Here is a 19,449-nt window from a genome sequence, read left to right as displayed (position 1 = left end):
AGGCTACATAGAACAAACAAACAGTGCTAAGAATTTTGTGTTTTATACTCTTCGAAGCAGGGACCAATTTTGTACTGTGTTTTTACAGCACCTAGCAAAATGGGGATGTGGTCCCTGACTAAGGGTCCTAGATGCTACAGTAATACAAACATCTAATCGTTTCCATTTGCTATAAGGTGGATGCTTTACATAAACAATTTAAAGGGCAGCAGTCTTAAGAGCATATCCAAATATATATATTTACACATACGGACAAAAATATTTATTTCACAAGTCTTTGCTAAACTTGTTTTAAACTTCTCTAAACAACCTTAACAGGATATACCAGTACACACATCACAAAACAACAACACTGGAAACTATGGAAGTCACAAGCTAGAGTTACATAAATAAATCTGGCAGTTTCTCTATTACATTGGATTTTGTTTTTTCTATTTTTCATATTGCTATATTCATTTGGTTTTGTTTACATGTATTGCCTGTAAGTGATGTGCATTATATCTAAGTCAGAAAGGATGAACAAATAGACGCTTATGATCAAATGTTATATTGAATGTCCTACAAAAACTTAAGTGTATGCAGAACTTTAGTCCCACTGATGGCTTCTCATGGGAGTAATGTTATGCACATGCTTAAACCTTTGCAAAATTAGGGTCTAAATTAAGCAGATTCTTTATTAACAAACAAAACAAACAGAACCAGTGAAACAATTATTAACTTTACCAGCAAGACAACTTTTTTTTTAAACTGAATCCTATTCAACACACTAAAGAATAAGGAGCTGGCAAGTCTCCATACCACCAAATACACAATTCAGGCTTGCACAGGCTCTGTATTTGCACACTGCAAACCTGCCAGCTTTCTTTTCATTCATTTTGGATTAGAACCAACAACATCAGGCAAGAGGACTCGCACTTTGTCGGCCTTCTGAAAACTGAAAACTTTTTTCTTCGTGTAAGCTTATTGCAACAGACAAAGTCATGATTTGGTATCATCATTGATTATTTTTAATGTACGATACAACTCTAAAGTGTTCGCTGGGAATACAGTTTATAAAAAGATGCTGTAACAATAAGTTACGTTGCACATTTAAATCTTGATTATCTGAAGCTCAGTTATCCAAGAAAACAGGGCTGTATCAACAGCATTTCTTAAAATTAAAGGGCCAGAGCCTACAAATTTCTTCATGCTCATGGAGTTATGCCCAAACAAAGCAGCTGAGAGGATCTGAGCCAAAGTTCTAAAATTGATCAGTGTCCCTATGACAAGAGAAGAACCTGTGCTTTGTTTTTCCTGTTTTACTTTCAGTCACCTCCAGGGTCATCCCAGCCCCACAAAGCACAGAAAAGAAGTGAATTTCACTAGAAATGCCTTTATCACTCACAACCCTTCCTTGTGCAACATACAGTCAAAGAAGAGGAGGAGTCCACATCATCCCACTGCCTTCAGGTGACAGGTACCTAACACAAGTATTTACCGTTCACCTCTCACCTCATACGCTTGCCAGGCTCATGGCACGGCGGACACAGGGGTATGGCAGGGAGGCCAGCGCTGGCCAAGCAAAACAGGGCAAACCCACCACTCGTAAGCTAGGTGACTACAGGGGTAAGTAAGCCCCTTCCAGGGCTGGAAGAAAGGACCCCGGGGGCAGAGAGCAGCAAAGAATGACTGACAGCCACCGCCTCACAAGAGGCGTGGACAAGGAAGGACACGCTGGGCGTGCACTCACACTTGAGCACATGCCGCGCGCCTCCCCCCGCCACGGCCAACAACACGCCACGCGCCTCCCACGCGCACTCACTCCGGGTGACATGTCACCCTCACACAGAGGGGTCCTGGGACAAGGGGGAACCCCTCCCAGGAAGGATAGCTCAGTGGTTTGAGCATTGGCCTGCTAAACCCAGGGTTGTGAGTTCAATCCTTGAGGGGGCCATTTGGGGATCTGGGGCAAAAATGTCTTGGATGAGTTAATTGGGGATTGGTCCTGCTTTGAGCAAGGGGTTGGACAAGATGACCTCCTAAGGTCCCGTCCAACCCTGAGAGTCTGTGAAATCCTTGCCGCCTGCCTAGGGCGCCCCCTCCGCGGGTCCTTGCCCGGCGGCTCCCCCAGCAGGCAGCGGGGCAGGACATGGCGCTGCCGGACCCGACTTACCGCACTCGGCCGAGTATTGTTCGCCCCAGTCCGGCGCCTGGGGGCAGCCCCCAGCCTGGCCCTGCCGCTGCTGCCGGTGCCGCTCCTGCTTGAGCAACGACAGGGCCGGGTACTGCTCGCTCAGGTCCAGCGCCGCCCGCGCCGCCCCCAGCAGCACGAGCAGCCCCAGCGCAACGGTGCCCCAGCAACAGCGGCGGCAGGTCCCGCTGGCAGATGCCATCGTCTCAGCGCGCGTGCGCCTCCCGCACTTGCATGTCCAAGGTGGTGCCTTGCTGCCGCGCCCCCCGCAGCGACAGGTGGGGTGGGGTGGGGGGGGAAGGGAAACTGCGGCCTCGCTCCCTTATGGGACTTGTAGTTTCCGGCCGTTGCGCCCCTTGAGCGAGCACAGTCTGAAAACTACAGCTCCCATGACGCCCTGCGCGGCGCCTTTCCTCCCCATTAGCCTGACCTGGGAAGCGAAGCAATTGGAAGTGGACGGGGACGGTTCGTCCTGCAACGGCCCCTCGCTAGCGATGGGGGAGCCCGGCGGCTACAAGTGCGTCGAGTGCAGCCAGGAGGCTCCTGAGCTCTACAGGGACTATCAGCGCGGGGTGCTGCGCATCGCCATCTGCGTGAGTGGGCCGGGCCGGGGGGCGGGCCGTGGGGTGGGGAGGGCTGGGGTGAGGGTGGGGGTCGCCCGGGCTCGGGCCCTGTCTCGGTTCGGGGGCTAGGCGTCCGGCCCCCTGAGCGCTCTCCCGGGCGGGTATTTTAGCGACCGGCCCCTTTGCTTTCTGCATTGTACGTACAAACACGCACCCTTTCGCCGCGTCCGCAGCACGGGCAGCCTTCCAGCTCCCCGGGGCAGCCCCTGTGGGAGCGGCGCTGTGGCCGGGATCCCCCCGGCTGAGTAACCCGGCACCGGCGCTCTGTCCCTTGTCCTCCTCTCCTCCCCCTGCCCCCTTACTAAATACAGGTTGCTCCAGGAGGTCGTGCAGTGTGGTTATTCTTGGTCCCACATCTCTTTAATCTCTCATTCCCACAAACCCACCAAATCCCCTCAGTCTAAATTGTGTTTTGTTTTCTATCTAGTTCCTCCTCCTCCTCCTGCAATCCCCTCCAGCCCCCAATAGGCAGGCCCTGTGTTTGGAGTGGATCTTTCTTCTTCCCCTCAGCTTGGTGGCCAGTCAGTTTTAGTAACAGGTGTTTTCGAGGAGCAGATTCTAATAGATTGGGTCCTAAGTGCTGGCTGGCTGTGCCTAGTTCAGGGTATTCTCATGCCACCAGACCTCACAGTCTCATACTAAAGTCAGGACTATCTTGCGAAGTGGGCCCATCCCTCACGTCTGGGTTTCATGTGTTTCAAAACCTAGACCTGAAGGTTACTCAGTAGTGCCTTGAATGAGATTGGGAGGCAGCCTGCCTCAGTACCAGGGTTAGAATGGTGGTCACTTTTATGTGCATTTGAGAACTGTTATAATTACTTCTTTATATCCCAGTCTTTAATGTCTGCATTAGAGGCCGTACATACCAAGCAAGTACCTATTTGAGGAGTATTTCTTTTTTTACTATTATAAATATTTAACCTTTTTTCTTGGCAATTTGCCTCCAAAACTCCTCACTTTTTCCAGTGCATTTCATTGGCATTAAAATGCTTACTCAAATGTTCCCAAATGTTCTTACTGACTTCATAGTTAAAGTTGAAATATCCTTTCTGTTTTAAGGACTGTTTTAGACCTTTCCTTATTTATAGCTTTCAGCTTTTGGTAGTACTTACCTGTGTTCTTGTTGCCAATGGTTTGTTTATGGGTATTTCTAGTAGCGGGTGAAAAATAGGGTCACTTACAGAATTGTATGAAAGACTTTGATTTTGATTTTTGGTTTTGAAATGGAAGTACCTGGAAGTGTGCCTCAGTTACCCCTTGTTTTCCATCTATGTTTATGTTATATCCCAGTACAGCCCCTGAACTTGTCTATTCCTTGCAAATCAGAAAAAATTGCTGGTGGCACATTCTGTAGAAAAATGTTTATGCTAAAAAATTACCCTTGTTGGAATTTCATTGTTATTACTGGGTATATAGCTCATATATTTTTGCATGATATTTGGGCTCTTGGCAACTTGAGGAGAAATAAAGCAATGTAACTTGCCACCTGCCAACCCCTAAATTTGTAACTAAACTCCAAATGATGAGCACACAACACAAAATAGTTGAGCAGGGAATTTGGACAAAATGTACAATAACTTTAAGTGTTCTGTCACTTCAGTTTTATGCTTGGCAATTTCTGATATTAATAGTAAACAGCATATACAGTAAACACCTGTTTTGTGAAGGTCTTCGATTAGTTCTGGGTTTTAAAAAGTAGTGGTTAACATAAGCTGAGAGAGAGTGTCTTTCTTGACCTAGAAGAGGCTGAACGCTAGGCAGAGATAAATTATTTATTATGATGGAGAAAGTTGACATTCCCATCCTCTTCTTCTCCCACTAGAGCAATCAATTAATGATCAAACAGCTGCAAGCATGCTCAGAATCTCTCCAGACTCATTAGAAATGTGCACAGTTCAGTAGATCTCTCAGAGCAAAGACAAGGCATTATAATTGAGATTTCTGCAGATCTTAAAAATGCACATTGACATTTCCCTTCCCTCCCTTGGTTTTAGTGTTTCCTAAAGATGGTCAGACTGTGGATTTGCCTGATCTTACATTGCAGAAGTTGAAACCTGCACCCAGAAGTATCCTTATTCATTGTAAATCAGTTTGATGGATTGGTGATTGCTGTATCCAGATGCAAAAAGTTCAATCAAGTGCCCGGTGGCGCCTCTGTGCATCAGGACCCAGAATACAAGGTGTTAGATAATCTCTGCAAAGCAGGGCAAGGTCTCTGCAATATGCCTTTTTCACTGATCCTGAGAATCATGCAAAAGATGGCATGGAGAAAGCCGCAGTGATTCTGTTTATGCTAGAAGAGTCTATTTCTCTGTTGCCTGATTAACATAGAGTTGGACCAGCCAATGTGTCTACCTCACAGAGGAGGTCAGCTGTTGCCAAAACTTATCCTCCATCCCACACCAAATAGGTTCAAAATGGATACTTGGATGAGGTAAATATCACATTTACAGAGCCTGGAAAGTAGTCAACAAATAGAACTTGTTCTACAGACTGAAGCAAAGTCAATGGTTTAATTACCACATTAACCAAATGCAACATAGCTTTGAATTCCTCCAACAAGGGTTTAATGTTGGTGTATGAGATTGTCCAAGCAAAAGATCAAGTGTCTGTGTTGTAAGGTCTCAGCATGTTCAAAAAGAGGAAGTTTTATCAAACCCGGACATGCTTCCTTAAGGCAACTACCCTATTTCTAGCCCCAAAAGGCTATACAGCACAACCTTGGAATTTCATTCTGGTCCTAAAAGAATTGACTTGAATCCCTATGGCAGGTGTCATTATACTTTCTATCTATTAAAGCAGGTTTTATAATAATTATCTCTAATCAAAGGAGCTTTTGAAGTTGGGAGCCTTCTTGGATGAGACCCACTATTGTATTGTTGTTCGGAGAGGTAGTCCTCACAACTGTCATAACATTTAGTCACAAAGTAAATTCAAGAAATAGTCTTCCTTCCATCAAGCATCATAGTTCACACCGTAAGAGCACAGTTAAGGACAAAGAAGTCGTGTCTCCACTAATGAGATCTACTGGCCATGTGACCATCCATAGATAAATGCACTAAATTCTACTGAAAAATGGCAATTGATAACGAATATGTAGAAGTCTTCTCTATACCTCATTGCCCCCAGTAAAGATAGAGGATATATGATTTCCTTTATCTTGGGTGTCCATAGTTAAAGGGTGATCCTGCTTCCCATCCTGGAGACATACTGCAAAGAAAGTAAAGGGAAGTTGTTAAGGTTTGACAATGCCCAAAAATTGAGAGAAAATTTCTGTTTTTGTAAACATACCTCTTTGGAAGGAAGGAAGGAAAGAGAAGGTAGGGAAACTCCTAGCCACATTTAAAAGGAGGGCTTCAGTGGGGTAAAAATCACAATCCTAGGTGGCACCGCATAAGCAATTCAAGGCACTTTTATGTAATTCAACCAGTCTCTCCCTCACACTTTAAAATAAAACAGCTGGATTAATTGAGCAATACACACACAATCTGCAGTTAGTTTTTATGCAGTTAAAATTTAATTGAAAAGCCATTTTTTTAAGCAGCAAGGAGGAGAGAAAAAGCAGGAATGAGGGCTAAGTATTCATTTGGTGGAGCTGGGGCAAAGAAGCTGTCAGGAATCCAAAAGCAACACTGAAAAGAAAAGAAAAGAAAAGGAGGACTTGTGGCACCTTAGAGACTAACGAATTTATCTGAGCAAAAGCTTTCATGAGCTACAGTTCACTTCACTGAATGCATCCGATAAAGTGAGCCATACCTCACGAAAGCTTATGCTCAGATACATTTGTTAGTCTCTAAGGTGCCACAAGTCCTCCTCTTCTTTTTGCGGATACAGACTACACGGCTGCTACTCTGAAAACTGAAAATAAAATAGGTTGTGTTATCATTCTTATTTACGTAATTCAGCAGATTTATGTGGTAGTAGAAGTGTTTTCCTACAATTAGTCTGAGGGAGTTCATGCAAATTGGGCCTCTAGCAGGATAAAGGCAGAGGATTTAACTTCAATACAATCTAAGACTCAAATAGTCTAATTTAATATAAGCAATTCCCTTTTTATAATGCATCTTATCTGTGCAAGATGGCTGAGGAAGGGTGATTAATTTACATACTTCAGCAGTTATTGCAGACTATTTAATTTGTCAAAACACCCAGCCATGGTTTTGTGATGTGACAAGTTTTTGTTCCTGCTAATCCTCTTTCTGTTGTGTTCTATGTATAGCATGTGTTGGTGGTGACAGACTAGAACTCCTCATCATGATGCTACATTGGCTGTTTCATATGTTTTGTGTGTGTATATCGTTTCCAGAAGCTGCAAAGTAGAAAACCCACAGTTGTCATCAAAATTGCTATTTATTGGTGCATGTTCACAGCAGCCTCCTCACAGGAATCCCTGTTGGGATTTCTGGGTCTCCAGTCTGGGTAGGGTGGGATGGGATGGTATTTCTAAACTGCGTGCAAATCATTCACTAACACCATGCTGCCTGTATCCTTGACCCAGGCATTTGCTTAGTTGACCTTCTTCAGTGTAGAGTCTTTCTGCGTGTCCCCTTACTTTGGCTCTGTCATCCTTTTCTTCTTTGTTGGCTCCAAATAGAGAAGTCTCTCCTAGATTTCCACTTATGCATCCATGTTCTAAAGTTTTGTGCTTTTAATGCGAACCTGGGGGCACCTGGCATGTCTCTCCATCAAGCACCTACACTAATCCCTTGTGCTCAGAGGTGAGTTCATTTTGCTTCTGACTGTCCAGAGTTTCTGTGAACACCACTCCAAACAGTTCTTTATAAGTTTCTTGTGCTACACCAGCCTGAAGCCTGTGTAAATTAATGCCTTTTCAAAATGTTCTTTCATGATTCGTCTTTAGAAGAAAAAAAAAATGAAATGAGACATTGCATTTAATTAGAACTGTAATCTGTTCCATGGTAGATTTCACACTCTATTAAATGGTCGTTACATTCGTCAATTAATTGTATCCTTTCTTCCATCTCTCTGACTTTTTAATTTCAAGCCTATCAAACTGCTGGTTAATTGAGTCAGTTTTTGAATCCAATACCTCTAACTCTGTCCTACTACATAATCCCATATAACATTCTCTTCTCTGATCCAAAATGCGGTTCCCTTAGAACCTGGCCAAAATATACTGGCTGGGGGGGGGACCATACCTCTAACACAAAGTCTTGTGATTCGTTGCTCCTGATGGTGGCTTCACTACTGATGGGGACAGGTTTCTGGTACATTTCATTAACTGTTTTTGGATTCTTAAACTCTCCAGCAATAACAGGATTAAAAATGGAGGTTCCTGGCCAATGGGAGCTGTGGAGGCAGGGCAGGGGTGGAGGCAGCACACAGAGCTGCCTGCCACGCCTCCGCCTAGGGGCCACAGGGACTGGTCGCTGCTTGTGGGGAACTGCCTGAGGTGAGCACCTCCTGGATTCGGCGCCCCGCACCCCCAGCTGCACCCAAAAGCCTCTCAGAGCCTGTGCTCCACACCCCAACCCTCAGCCCTGCACCCCTCCTCCCCCACACACCCACTCTGAACCCCTCGTGGCTGTTCCTCTGCCTAGGAGCAGCATGGACAGGTTGCTGCTTCCGGGAAGCCACATAGGGAGCCTACCGGCCCCCTGCCAACCAGACTATAAATCAGACTTTCTATGAAGATTATAAATGCTAGTTTATAGAGCTTTCCAGCTGGGACAGGGCCGAATAACACAACGCTTACTATATTGTGAAAGGGCTGCACAGCAAAGAAAAGGTTCTTTTCCCCAGCATTGTCTCTTAGTTCAGAGTAGAAAGCTATCTTTATTTACATTACAGAAATTATTGCAATGTAAGGTTAGGTTTTTTTAAAAATCGGCCATGCTCAAATAACAAGCCTTAGCAAGCTGCTGGTGCATTCCTTAGATGTTTGAAAGCACTTAGTTGTCTCTGCCTGAGATGGCACACAATACCATGTAGTGCACCCAGGTGTAACTTATTGTTATGTATATAAATCAAAACTTTATTTTAGAACATATAAAAATAGCTGATATCTTTTATTTGGTTGGGATGGGAAACCAACTGAAAGCTTGAACGCCAGGATAAAAAAATGGAGGTAACTTTTTTGCCTGAATTAAAATCCATTGAAAATAGGGGCTTCATCACAGAAATCCTGACATAACTTTAAGAAATACTTGGATGCCACTGTAGTGTTGCTGTGCTAAACAAGTAAGAACAGCAGATTTTTAAATAAACTCATCTAGTTTGCTTGTTTTTACAACTTGTAACTTTGTTAATTTCAGAAATCCTGCCAGAAACCTGTGGACAAGTACATTGAGTATGATCCTGTTATCATCTTGATTAATGCCATCTTATGCAAAACACAGGCTTACAGGCATATTCTTTTCAATACACAGATAAATGTAAGTTGCTGGATTTTTTTCCCCTCTTTGGCTTTGTACAAGATGTATGAGACTAATGACAAGTAAATAAGAATCACAGTGAAAACAAGATTTAGTAGCTGCCCTAAGATGTTGTTTGTTTTTTTTTCTCCTGCCCCTCCACAAGTCCAAGAAAGTTTAACTACTATTTTGTTCTCTGCCCAAGTTAAGGGTCTAATGCTATAAACAAAGCAAGTGGAATACCAAACTTTGTAGCTGCTGCTAGGAGAGCTACAGTCCAGGTAGAGTTAGCAAACACAGCTATCGTATTAAAGATATTGCTTACAAGAGTTAAAAACTTATTTTTGTCAGAAGAGTGATCACACGTGATTTGGAATGCACACGAGGAGCAGAGCTGTTGAACAAGAAGGGGCCATATTTCAGTAGTCAGTTTTCTGACCAGAGCCATTGGAAGAGGTCCACTTCTGCTGTAAATTGCTAATTACAATCTCTACTGGAAATGTCTCTTTAAATTCAGCAGTAGTATAAGGTACAGTACTAACATATTACTATACTAGAAAAGACTAGTATTACCCTCTTACAGGCTTCCTCTGCTGTAGTAAAATAAGTTACAAAGATGATGATGGCTTGCATGTTAAGAATCACTGATGCATAAGTACCCAGGGTGAAATGCCCTGGAAAGAGCTAAAGCTGTCATGCAAAATGACTGGACCCAGAGAGCTGTTGAGAAGTTTAAAACACTTTGTGTGGGTTAAAGCACTTTTGTGTGTCTGGCAGTTGAAATTCTGAAGATCCTATGTGCAGGTCTACACAGTACAACAATGCATACAGGAACGGTGTGAATTGTAAAGTGCACCAAAGTGTTGCATGCTAGCTGGCCAGTGTAAACCCTGCTGGCGCGCCTAAAAGTTCCCGCTAAAACTTTTAATGCACACCAGCAGGGTTTACATAGGCCAGTTAATGCACAACACTTTGTGTGCACTTTAGAATTCACACCCTTTTTAGTACACATTATCGCATCATGTAGAGAAGCCCTTTGTGCTGCAGAGCAGCTGCACAAAAGGAAAGTTAGTCACTCAGGGTCCAGGTCACTCAGGAAAGTTAGTCACTCTTTCTAGGCTATGTGATCTTGGTGAGCATTGTGGATTAGTGGTTTCCCAGGTGAGAAGTGCAGGAGCTGAAGGGTGAAAAGGAGCATGGAGTTTGGCAAAATACCTGCTTCTGGGAACAGGATAGAGATGTCTTACCTGAGGCTTCTGGAAGGGCTTATCTACATTCAGAAATTGCACCAATGTAACTGAAATTGGTTTAGTTAAACTGGTGTAACTCTTGTGTGGACTCTTATATGACTTAAACCTGGCTTGTAGCAGTTTTGCTTGCACCTGTAAAACTATACAACTGGTTTTTAACTGATATAAGAGAATCCACACAAAAGTTGCACCAGTTTATCACACTTTTAGTTATGCTGGCACAGCTTTGTGTGCAGATCAGGCCTAAGAGGGATTTGTCTATGAATATCTCCGCCCAAGGAAGCAGGACTTGTAAACCAACTGACCACGCTAAGAAAATATCTGACTCTTATCTCTCTGATTTCGGCTCTGAATGGGAAACAGACTTGCAAGACCTCAAATTCCGATACTGCTCAGCAAAGAGTCCATGCAGCATGGGGAGATAGCAGGGCATCCCACTGAGCTCTTCTCCCCACGGGGCTGCTTTGCCTTTCCTGCCACTGGAGTCCCAGTGCTGCTTCCTGCTTTGCAGATCATCCACCAAGGTTTGGGGTGGGTGTGGAAGCAGAGGCAATGCATGGGACTCCAGCAGCAGGAAAGGTGAAGCAGCCCCATGAAGGGGGGAGGAGAAGGAGCTCAGCCAGCCGCCCTGCTGCTTCCTGCTCCCTGTGCTGCAGGGACACAGAGAGCCACTGCTGGGGCGGGAGGGTGTGCTCTCCTTGTTTCTGGGCATCCTGAAAAATCGGGGGGAGGGGGATGTGACCCCCCCCCCCAAACCTTTCATCTGTTCGTCCCTCCTCCCTGCACTAACCACAACTATACGTCACCTCTGCGTGTGGGCTGAGCTGGGGGTGGGGCTGGAGCCATGCAGAGCTATGCTTTATGCTCCCAGTGGTCCCCAGAGCCCACTGCCCCACCTGGCCTCGTGCTCTCTGCCCCAGAGCCCACTCCCCGGTCTCATGTCCTCCCCACCCCATCCTTCGGTGCCAGTCCCTGGAGCCCTTTCTGGCTTCTTTCCCTCCCCAGTCCACCTCCAGTTACCTTCTTCTGCCACATCCCGGACTCCCTCTATCTTTCCCCAGGGCTGCTATCTGAAGTCTCCTTGGTCCCTCCCACAACCCAGAGCCTCCTTCCTGCCCCTCTGCTATCCCAGTCTCCAAAGGGGCTTCACACCACTAGCTGGACCATAGTCCAATAGCTTCACATCCCACATCCTGGCTCTGAGCTCAAAAGTACACATTCACACCCTGTTTTGCTGCCCAGATCCCAGCCCATACCCATTCCTCCATCTCTGCCACTTGGCTCAATTGGGGGCATGGAGAAACGGGAGGATGGGGGGCAAGCAGCAATGCCAGGTGGCTCAGACCAGCCCCATGCATCCTGTTTTCAGATTAGGGAAATACGGTCCCCTAACTTTGTTGGCTGGCAATGGGGGGGGGGGAGAGTAGGGAGGGAGCTGGCTGGAGGTCTGGACCTTGACTATACTTTGACCAAGAAATTTGGAACTTGACAAAAAATGGAATACCCCTGAACTAGACTGATAGTCACCTCCCTAGTTGAGTTTTCTTATTGCTAGTGGTGGAAGCTCACTTTATTTATAAACCAGGCACATTAGATATGGATACACATTTGTTTTGGACACATGCCCTGGTCTGTGTTTTTTTTTGTTTTTGTTTTTTTTTAAGTCACATTTTTCAGGTGATACTTTAAGCTCTGTTTGAGACACCGAATTATGCTTGTATTGAGCCCCCTTTTTCCCCTCCACATCCAAACACACTCACGTACCACAACTTTATGCTTTCTTCTGCCCAGAGCTGCTCATATGACTTGCCACGCCCAACCTCTCCAATCGGGCTAATATGTTAAAGCAGCTAATTGTTATTAAAACGTGTGCTAATCTAGTAGAACTGAACCAAAGTCATTTGTTTCTATTCCTGGGCAAAAGTAATAAAGCTACCTCAGCTGTGTGCCTAGAGATGCTAAGAGATGACCTTGAATTAAAAAGATTTGATACTGATGCTGTCAACATTCTTTCATATCAGATTCATGGGAAGCTTTGCATATTTTGTTTGCTTTGTGAAGCTTATCTCAGGTGGCTGCAGCTACAGGATTCAAGCCAAAACACAGACCCTGATGACTTAATCAGATATGCTAAAGAATGGGATTTTTATAGAATGTTTGGAATTGCTTCTTTAGGTGAGAACTATGATTATTTCATATCACTTTCAAATGATCTTTTATATTAAATCTTAAAGATCAATACATTGAAGAATTTGCTAGCACTAAATGCATGCCATATTCCACCCTAGAGGTGGCTGAGTGATCTGTGATAGATTTATATATAGACAGTCTAAAACATTTCTGTGGTCCTTCAGGGAAAAATAGCACTACATAAGTTACTTCATTTATTCATATACTGTTTCCTGTATTCCTTTAATGCCACTGTACATGGCAATCACCTGATTACAGTGCAGTCTGGTGTGATCAGCATTAAATATCCATACCGGAAGATGACAGTATTTCAGAATATTAAGTCTGAATAGGCATCTATTTACATGGTGGTGTTTATAAGGGGTAATGGACAGCTATGCCTTATTCCAAAGACTGAACTTCTAGGATATTAGCAGCATGCTGCATTTTATGTAAGATTTAATTGATTCAAATATCAGTTAATAAACAGGTTCTGCCACGTGCTGTGTCTTATTTTAGGTTGCCCACCATAACATTTTAATGCCAGTTGCCTTTCCTCATGTTGAAGACAGATCAGTCCCAAATATATTACTTCTACTAATAGGGTGCATTAAACAGGTTATATTAGTTCAAGTTTCTCATTTGTCCTATTCTAAAAATATGGATTCTCCATTGCTAGTTTATTTTACATGCCATTGAAAAAGGAAAGAAAACTAAAACCACTTCTTGTGACTGGCCAAATGTTATTTTTATTCTTTTGCTGGAGAGGCAACTAGCAACTGGAAACATAAATTCCTTACATATTGATTCCCTGCAAAGCTTATTCCTAGAGTTGGAGTGATATTGACAATGATGATTATGAAAATAAACAGTAACCAGGAAAAAAAATTTGACTTCTGAACCTTAAACAAATTTTTAAAAACATTTGCCAAATTGAATAATGACAAACCTGGTAGCTAGGGAAGAGATGTTGTTTCCAAGCTTCTAAAAGTGTATTTGAAACAACAGAAGGGAAAAAATAAAAATTTAACTTTTTTTTTTAAGTATATTTAAATCCTTGTGGTACTGCTGTGTAATTCAGACACATCTAATAGAACCATAAGGATTTTCTCAACTTTGAAGTTTAATACCTTCAATCTAGGGGTGTAGCTATGCTACCAAAAACTAAATTGTAATTCATCACCTGTGCACATCCTCAGCAAAAAGTGCTACTGTAGATGAGGACTGATGTTCATATTGCTGTATCTAACCTTGCTCCGAGCAGGTTTTTATTAAAGGGTGGTAAAACTGCCTCTGAGCTCGGTCTTCGCTAGCACTTTCTCCAATGCTACCATTGCTGGAGCGGCACTGATGGTGAATTAACTGATGGTGTACTAGTGTAGGGAAGGCCTAGTAATTCAGTAACACCTTGAGCCTTTGTGTTCTTCCCTGAGCCAAAAGATTCTTTATTGCTAAGCTTTCAGGGAATATAAGTAATGATGACATTGGCTTACAGGGTAAAGACTAGCTGAAAAGACAGGCTGTATTTAGGAAGGAAAAATAGAAATAGAGGAAAGTTTGCACGTTAATTTTCCTGTGATGTGTGCAGTCATATAGATAAAAGTGACTGAATCCTTTTGATGGAGATTGGGCTGGTTTGGGTTACTGGTAAATGAGTCATGCTTGGTTAGGCTAATGAAGATGTATGGTGGGTGTGGAGGCAATGAGAGGATGTTTTGTTCATGACTGATTATAAAATTTTATTTAAATAGTCAAAAGCTCAATTGTATTTGGCACTTGTCATTTTCACAAAGATTAATCAAGAAAGGTTTTGATTTGGTGTGTCATGCTGTTTTTTCTCCCATTTTCCACTCAGAACAAATGGCATTTTTGGTTGGCATCTTTACTGCCCTTTGGCTAGCAAGACCTGAGAGCCTGAAAACAAAGTCAGACTTCATCTTTCTTCTGAAAGCCCTGTTGTTGTCTAGCTATGGAAAACTTCTACTGATTCCTGCTGTTATTTGGGAACATGACTATACGCCTTTGTGCCTCAAACTCATAAAAGTATTTGTCCTGACATCAAACTCTCAAGCAATTAGAGGTACTTTTCTGCTTCTGTTTTATTAGTATAATATCTGTTAAATGTAAGAGATACTGTTACAAGTTACCACTACACATTGTTCTACTTTGGTTTTTTAAATCACTGAAAATATATCTGTTTAATTTCTGAAGTATTGTTGAAATAGGGGTGGCTTGTTTGGTGTGGGGTTTTTTTGTTTTTTTTTTGTTTTTTAGCCTAAAATTTTGACACTGGACCTTTCATAAAAAGTGAATGAAGCAGAAAATGTGTGTAGAAAACTTTAAACTTATCTCAGAATAATTATCTCTGTAGATGCAAATCAGTTACAAATTGAGGCACGCAGTGTGAGTCACTCAGACATAGAAAGAAAGTAGAATTCATGATTTGTGTAACATTGTAACATATTTAGTTTGATTTTCATCATTTTTACTGAAGTTGAAAATTGTATGTTAGCTTTTAAGGAGACATTTTCTTCCCAGCTGTGCATAGAATCTTAAAAGAATCTTTTCTGTGTGACCTGTTTAAATGTACATATTGATATAAAGCTTCACACAAACTTTCCATCAACTTCAATTATTGGACATACTGAGCATTTTGTTTTGTTTTCTTCTGCAGTTACCGTGAATTTAAGCCAAAAGCTCACTTTGCTGGCCATCTTGAGTGGATTCATTTTGGAAAATGGTGTAGTCTACTTCTTCCAGAGAATGGGATGGAATGTTTGAAAAGCAGCCCAGTGTCCATTTTCTAAATCTTGGATTACATTAAAAATCTAAAGAAAAACCAACATGGTACATTCTCAAAGATAATCCTCCTGCAGCAAGCCTCAAATCGGCCTCAAATAGTTTATATGAACAAAAACTTTCCATGATGATTGACTGGAAACAGTTATATGATTTAAAATGAGAAACGCCTGTAGTCTGGCTACAATGTGTTATACCAGAAAACTTCAGTCTGAACTTGCTTACGTTCCCACCAAAAATATGAGTGTGCTGCTACCCTCACAGCTTTCATAGATCCAGCTGTAACAGGAAAATGGATGCTAAAAATTTCAGTACTACCACCAATTGCTACTTCGGATGTTCTTTCAGAAGGAGCTGGATGAGAGATACTCCTTTTCCCTTCTAAGGAAAAACTGCAAAAATTGAAACGGGAAAACAAAACCAGTACTTTCTAAAAGAGTCATGAACAGATAAAGAACTAAGTACGGCCAGAATCGACTGTTCTGTTATACAGTACAATTACAATGGACAGACTAAGCTTCACTCTTGGATGTTTTCGAAACGAGCACAACAATAAAGGAGCTATTTTAATCTACAAAATTTAATATTTGTGACTGTTTTAAAGGACTGTTGAAAACCCTAAATGTGTCTTTCTTTCTTGAAAATTGTTTAGAAAGGCTTCCTATTGTTTCATTTAAAATCGGTTTAGGTTTAATTTAAAATTCCACCTTCGCTATTTGATGGGGTTAAAAGGGGACATCAACAACAACCCAACCTGTGTGGTAAAATTGATTTGAAGTGGTCTAACACACATAATATAGGTAAGATCCTAACTTGCTGTAAATAGGCCAGCTGAAATCTGGCCTATGCCTTTAAGAAAAAATACTTTTACAATGCTTCAGAAACTACTCCTGGGAGGATTCTGTGCCAAAAAAATTAAAAAATCTGAAAATTTTATTTGTCAAAATAATACACCTGTAGCAACAACAGTTTCAATTGTTTTGGTAAGTTGTTTAAACTACACTACAGAAAAAATTCACTAACTAGTCAGCATTTCCTAAACGTATGAAAGTTAAGTTACAAACACTTGGTAACGAATACCCTGCATTCCAGCTATAATCCTGGATTTTCAATTAAATTACATTACAGAACACTAAGGAGCCAAAAAAAAGATAGAATGTCATTTTAAATTGCTCAGACTTTCACACATGAAAGTCCTACAGTTTTGCTAATCATTGTCCTAGACCTGGTTCTGGTTGTCCTTATGTTTTATTGGCTGTTTGGTAAATGTTTTATTTGCCCTTTGTCGTTTTGTTTTGTAGGGGAAGTAAAATAAATCCTGAACTGTAATCTAACCCCATTGTGCCACTTTCACACAGGAAAAAAGAGAAAAAGCACATAGATTTTCCTAGCTGATTCCCTTACTGTCATTTTATAGGGCTTTACATCACTCTGGCAAGGTAGGGGCCTTAAAACTTTTACATGTGTTATGCTCCTGGGGGAATTGACTGAGGCAGGCTGCTACATTTCTGTCTCGGAATGAGATCACTTAACCATCAACAGCAACATTAAAAAAAGTGGGTTTTGTTGTGTTTTTTTGTTTTTTTTTTACAAAAACTATTTTCTTTAATTTAAAAAACAACAAGTTTCAGTAACATAGTACTAATACTTAATTGTGTGTGTTTTTAATTTATAGACCTGTTACTAGGCATGCAGGCTGCTACATTTCTACCTCGGGCCCAGAGCCTTCCTCGTACATAATAAAAAGGCATACCCCACTTCTTGCTCGGCAAGCCCTAGTAGCAAGCGAGAGGGACAGTCTCTCTCACTTGTTGGCCAGCCCCACCCCCTGACAGTGATCAACATCTTGCCCCCCCCCCCCCCCCAAGCATGCACACCCAGCCCCCTTCCCCACACAGTGATTTGTATCTCTGAGGCTGCTCCAGAGACCAGGCATGCTCAAACAGATGTGCTACCTGGGCTGCTGGGGAAGACGCATGTGTCCCCTCAGAGATTTCTTTTGCATTTTTCTGCACGGGGGGCACAGAAATATGTGGACCATATGAATTCTGTTAGGAGTAAGAAACCTCAGAGACAACGTAGGCTAGTTTAAGGGGCTTCCTGTTTGAAATAGTTTCTCCAATCTCTTTACTCTTCCGAGTGAAACCTCTTGTGATGAATAGCCTGAGTTACATATTGGACTATCTTTTACATGGTAAAGAAACTTGTGACAATCTACCTGTCATTCTTCATACCTAGGAATAATCTAGGGCAAGATTGTTTTATGAAAGGACCTAGAAAGGTTAAAAACATTGAGCTGTAAAATGCACCCCCTTAAAGCTCTTGGAGTTTTGCTTAAAAATTGATGGCACAGTATAGCCCATGGGCAAAAAATAAATAAAATAGAGCAAGTACATCCAAGACCCAAGTATTTGGTAGGAGAAAATACATGGAAAGCAATAATGTTGTTAGGACATCTCTTCAACAGCAGGTTAGATAAATTTGCAATGTGAGATGGTAGAAGAACCCATCAATGTGAGCTTTAGCTATATCTACAGACATATCATAGCACAAGGAGTTAAATTTCAGTACAACACAGATGAGATTACACCTTATATATTAGGCACAATCCCAAGTACGTCTTTGGTAGGAAGACAGCTGTAAGCTTTGTGGAACTGAGAGATGCACAATAAACTTAAAGGGGATGCGGAAGTCTGAAGGGATTACCTTATGAGGAATTATTATATGATTGTGTATATGGATATCATATGTCTCTAAATTTTAAAAGGACAAACATTAAAGAAACCGGTAGTATTTGAGTGGGCCAATGTGATATAAAGAGATGCCAAGAAACATTTTGTAACATTGAGGGCGAGGTCTCCTAACCTGGAAATCTCCCTAGAGAACATGATACTGATAGCCCCATCCCTTGAGAATGTATAGTCATGAAGATGTCCTGATTAACAGACTAAACACAAGGAAGTCAGCTAGGCCTTCCTTTCCTTTCTCATTGACTAGTATTCTGTCAACTCATTAGCCAAGCTAGAGACATATACACTAAAATTTGTTAGCATAGTCTTAATAGACTGTGGCTGGAACAGGAAATACAATAACGAACCTTAATTGAAAAGTTATTTCCCAGCTTCTTTTCAAAAAAAGAAAGCAATTGTCTGTCAAGAAAGCCATGTGTTTTCTGAGTGCTTAATCTCTGCTCTCCCAACCAAGCAATACTAGTGCCTACAGTGCCACCTGGAGTCCAAAATGAAAGGGACTTAGTTTTGCTTTCAAAACTGTCCAGTAGGAAAGTGTGTTCTGAAGTTGATATATGCTTTTTTCCTTTTAAATTTCATTACAGTTCTGTAGAAACTAAATATTTTGGCCTAACGCTTTAAATTTATGTAAACTTTACAAATTCAATTTTTTTAAAATTAAAAGTTTTTTTCTACTTTGTAGAAGTGTTAAAAATAAGTGATGATAATGCTCATGGTAACATATGTAAAATAACTGGTTTTGTGATTACTTGAAAGATAAAGGCACATAACATTATACAGTCACCAATGAAACCTGTTTAATGCTAATTACTTTGCAGTGGACATCTATTTTATAAGATTACAAAATGGTGCAAACTCTGATTATCACAAGAATACCATTACGTTCAGTGAGCCTACACATGCTAGCTGTATGAGGCTGCTCCTTTACAAGGGAGATCAACAGGAGTTTTGTCATTGAGTTAATTGGGAATAGGATCATTCCCAGATATGCTCATGAGGCTTTTGCAAGAAGGTCACAAACGTGACTTGTGTTTTTCACTCATGCTTTTAAAGTGCTGAACTGACTTTTTCAGCATTTCTAGTGATACTGCATTTTTGGGACTGGCTAGGAGGAGGAACCAAGAAGGGTAGCATTTTAAAAAAAAGTTCAGAAACATGACCTGTTGGTTTAAATTTCTAAAGCCCTAGCACACGTTTGGGTACCATATAAAAAAGCAGAAAATTTGGGAAAAGGGTGCAATGACCAGGTATAGTCTCAATACAGGTTTCATTGTTATTTATGAAAGGATAATGTTTGTTTTGTTTTTCTGGGTA

General features: G+C 41.9%; 2 protein-coding genes across 13 annotated transcripts in view; one reads left to right on the top strand and one right to left on the bottom strand.

Moving 5' to 3' along the window:
- TTC13 (tetratricopeptide repeat domain 13) overlaps positions 1-2,434 on the bottom strand; it is an 87,579-nt gene extending 85,145 nt beyond the window's left edge. For 7 of the 11 annotated variants that reach the window (XR_013345675.1, XR_013345678.1, XR_013345679.1 and 4 more), the window contains exon 1: positions 2,153-2,434. Coding sequence is in view for 5 of the 11 variants with exons in the window: in XM_077813380.1 (XP_077669506.1) it covers positions 2,153-2,372 (220 nt within the window). In the remaining 6 variants the exon portion in view is untranslated. The remainder of the gene's footprint in view (positions 1-2,152) is intronic. The other 4 variants (XM_077813382.1, XM_077813381.1, XM_077813377.1 and 1 more) reach the window with 3 other exon arrangements.
- Positions 2,435-2,595: 161 nt separating this feature from the next.
- ARV1 (ARV1 fatty acid homeostasis modulator) lies at positions 2,596-16,008 on the top strand. 2 transcript variants are annotated; one of them, XM_077813375.1, is made up of 5 exons: positions 2,596-2,763; positions 9,069-9,188; positions 12,439-12,592; positions 14,442-14,666; positions 15,261-16,008. In XM_077813375.1, exons 1-5 carry the CDS (start codon positions 2,665-2,667, stop codon positions 15,365-15,367), a joined length of 705 nt encoding a protein of 234 aa, XP_077669501.1. In that variant the 5' UTR covers positions 2,596-2,664; the 3' UTR covers positions 15,368-16,008. The 2 variants fall into 2 exon arrangements, with proteins under 2 accessions (XP_077669501.1, XP_077669502.1); XM_077813376.1 differs by lacking the exon at positions 9,069-9,188.
- Positions 16,009-19,449: the final 3,441 nt, after the last annotated feature.

The sequence above is a fragment of the Eretmochelys imbricata genome, chromosome 3, assembly GCF_965152235.1.
Source record: "Eretmochelys imbricata isolate rEreImb1 chromosome 3, rEreImb1.hap1, whole genome shotgun sequence".
In the NCBI taxonomy this organism is placed as follows: Eukaryota; Metazoa; Chordata; order Testudines; family Cheloniidae; genus Eretmochelys; species Eretmochelys imbricata.
The sequence above is the reverse complement of the archived record's forward strand: the minus strand, read 5'-3'. Positions and strand labels throughout refer to the sequence as shown.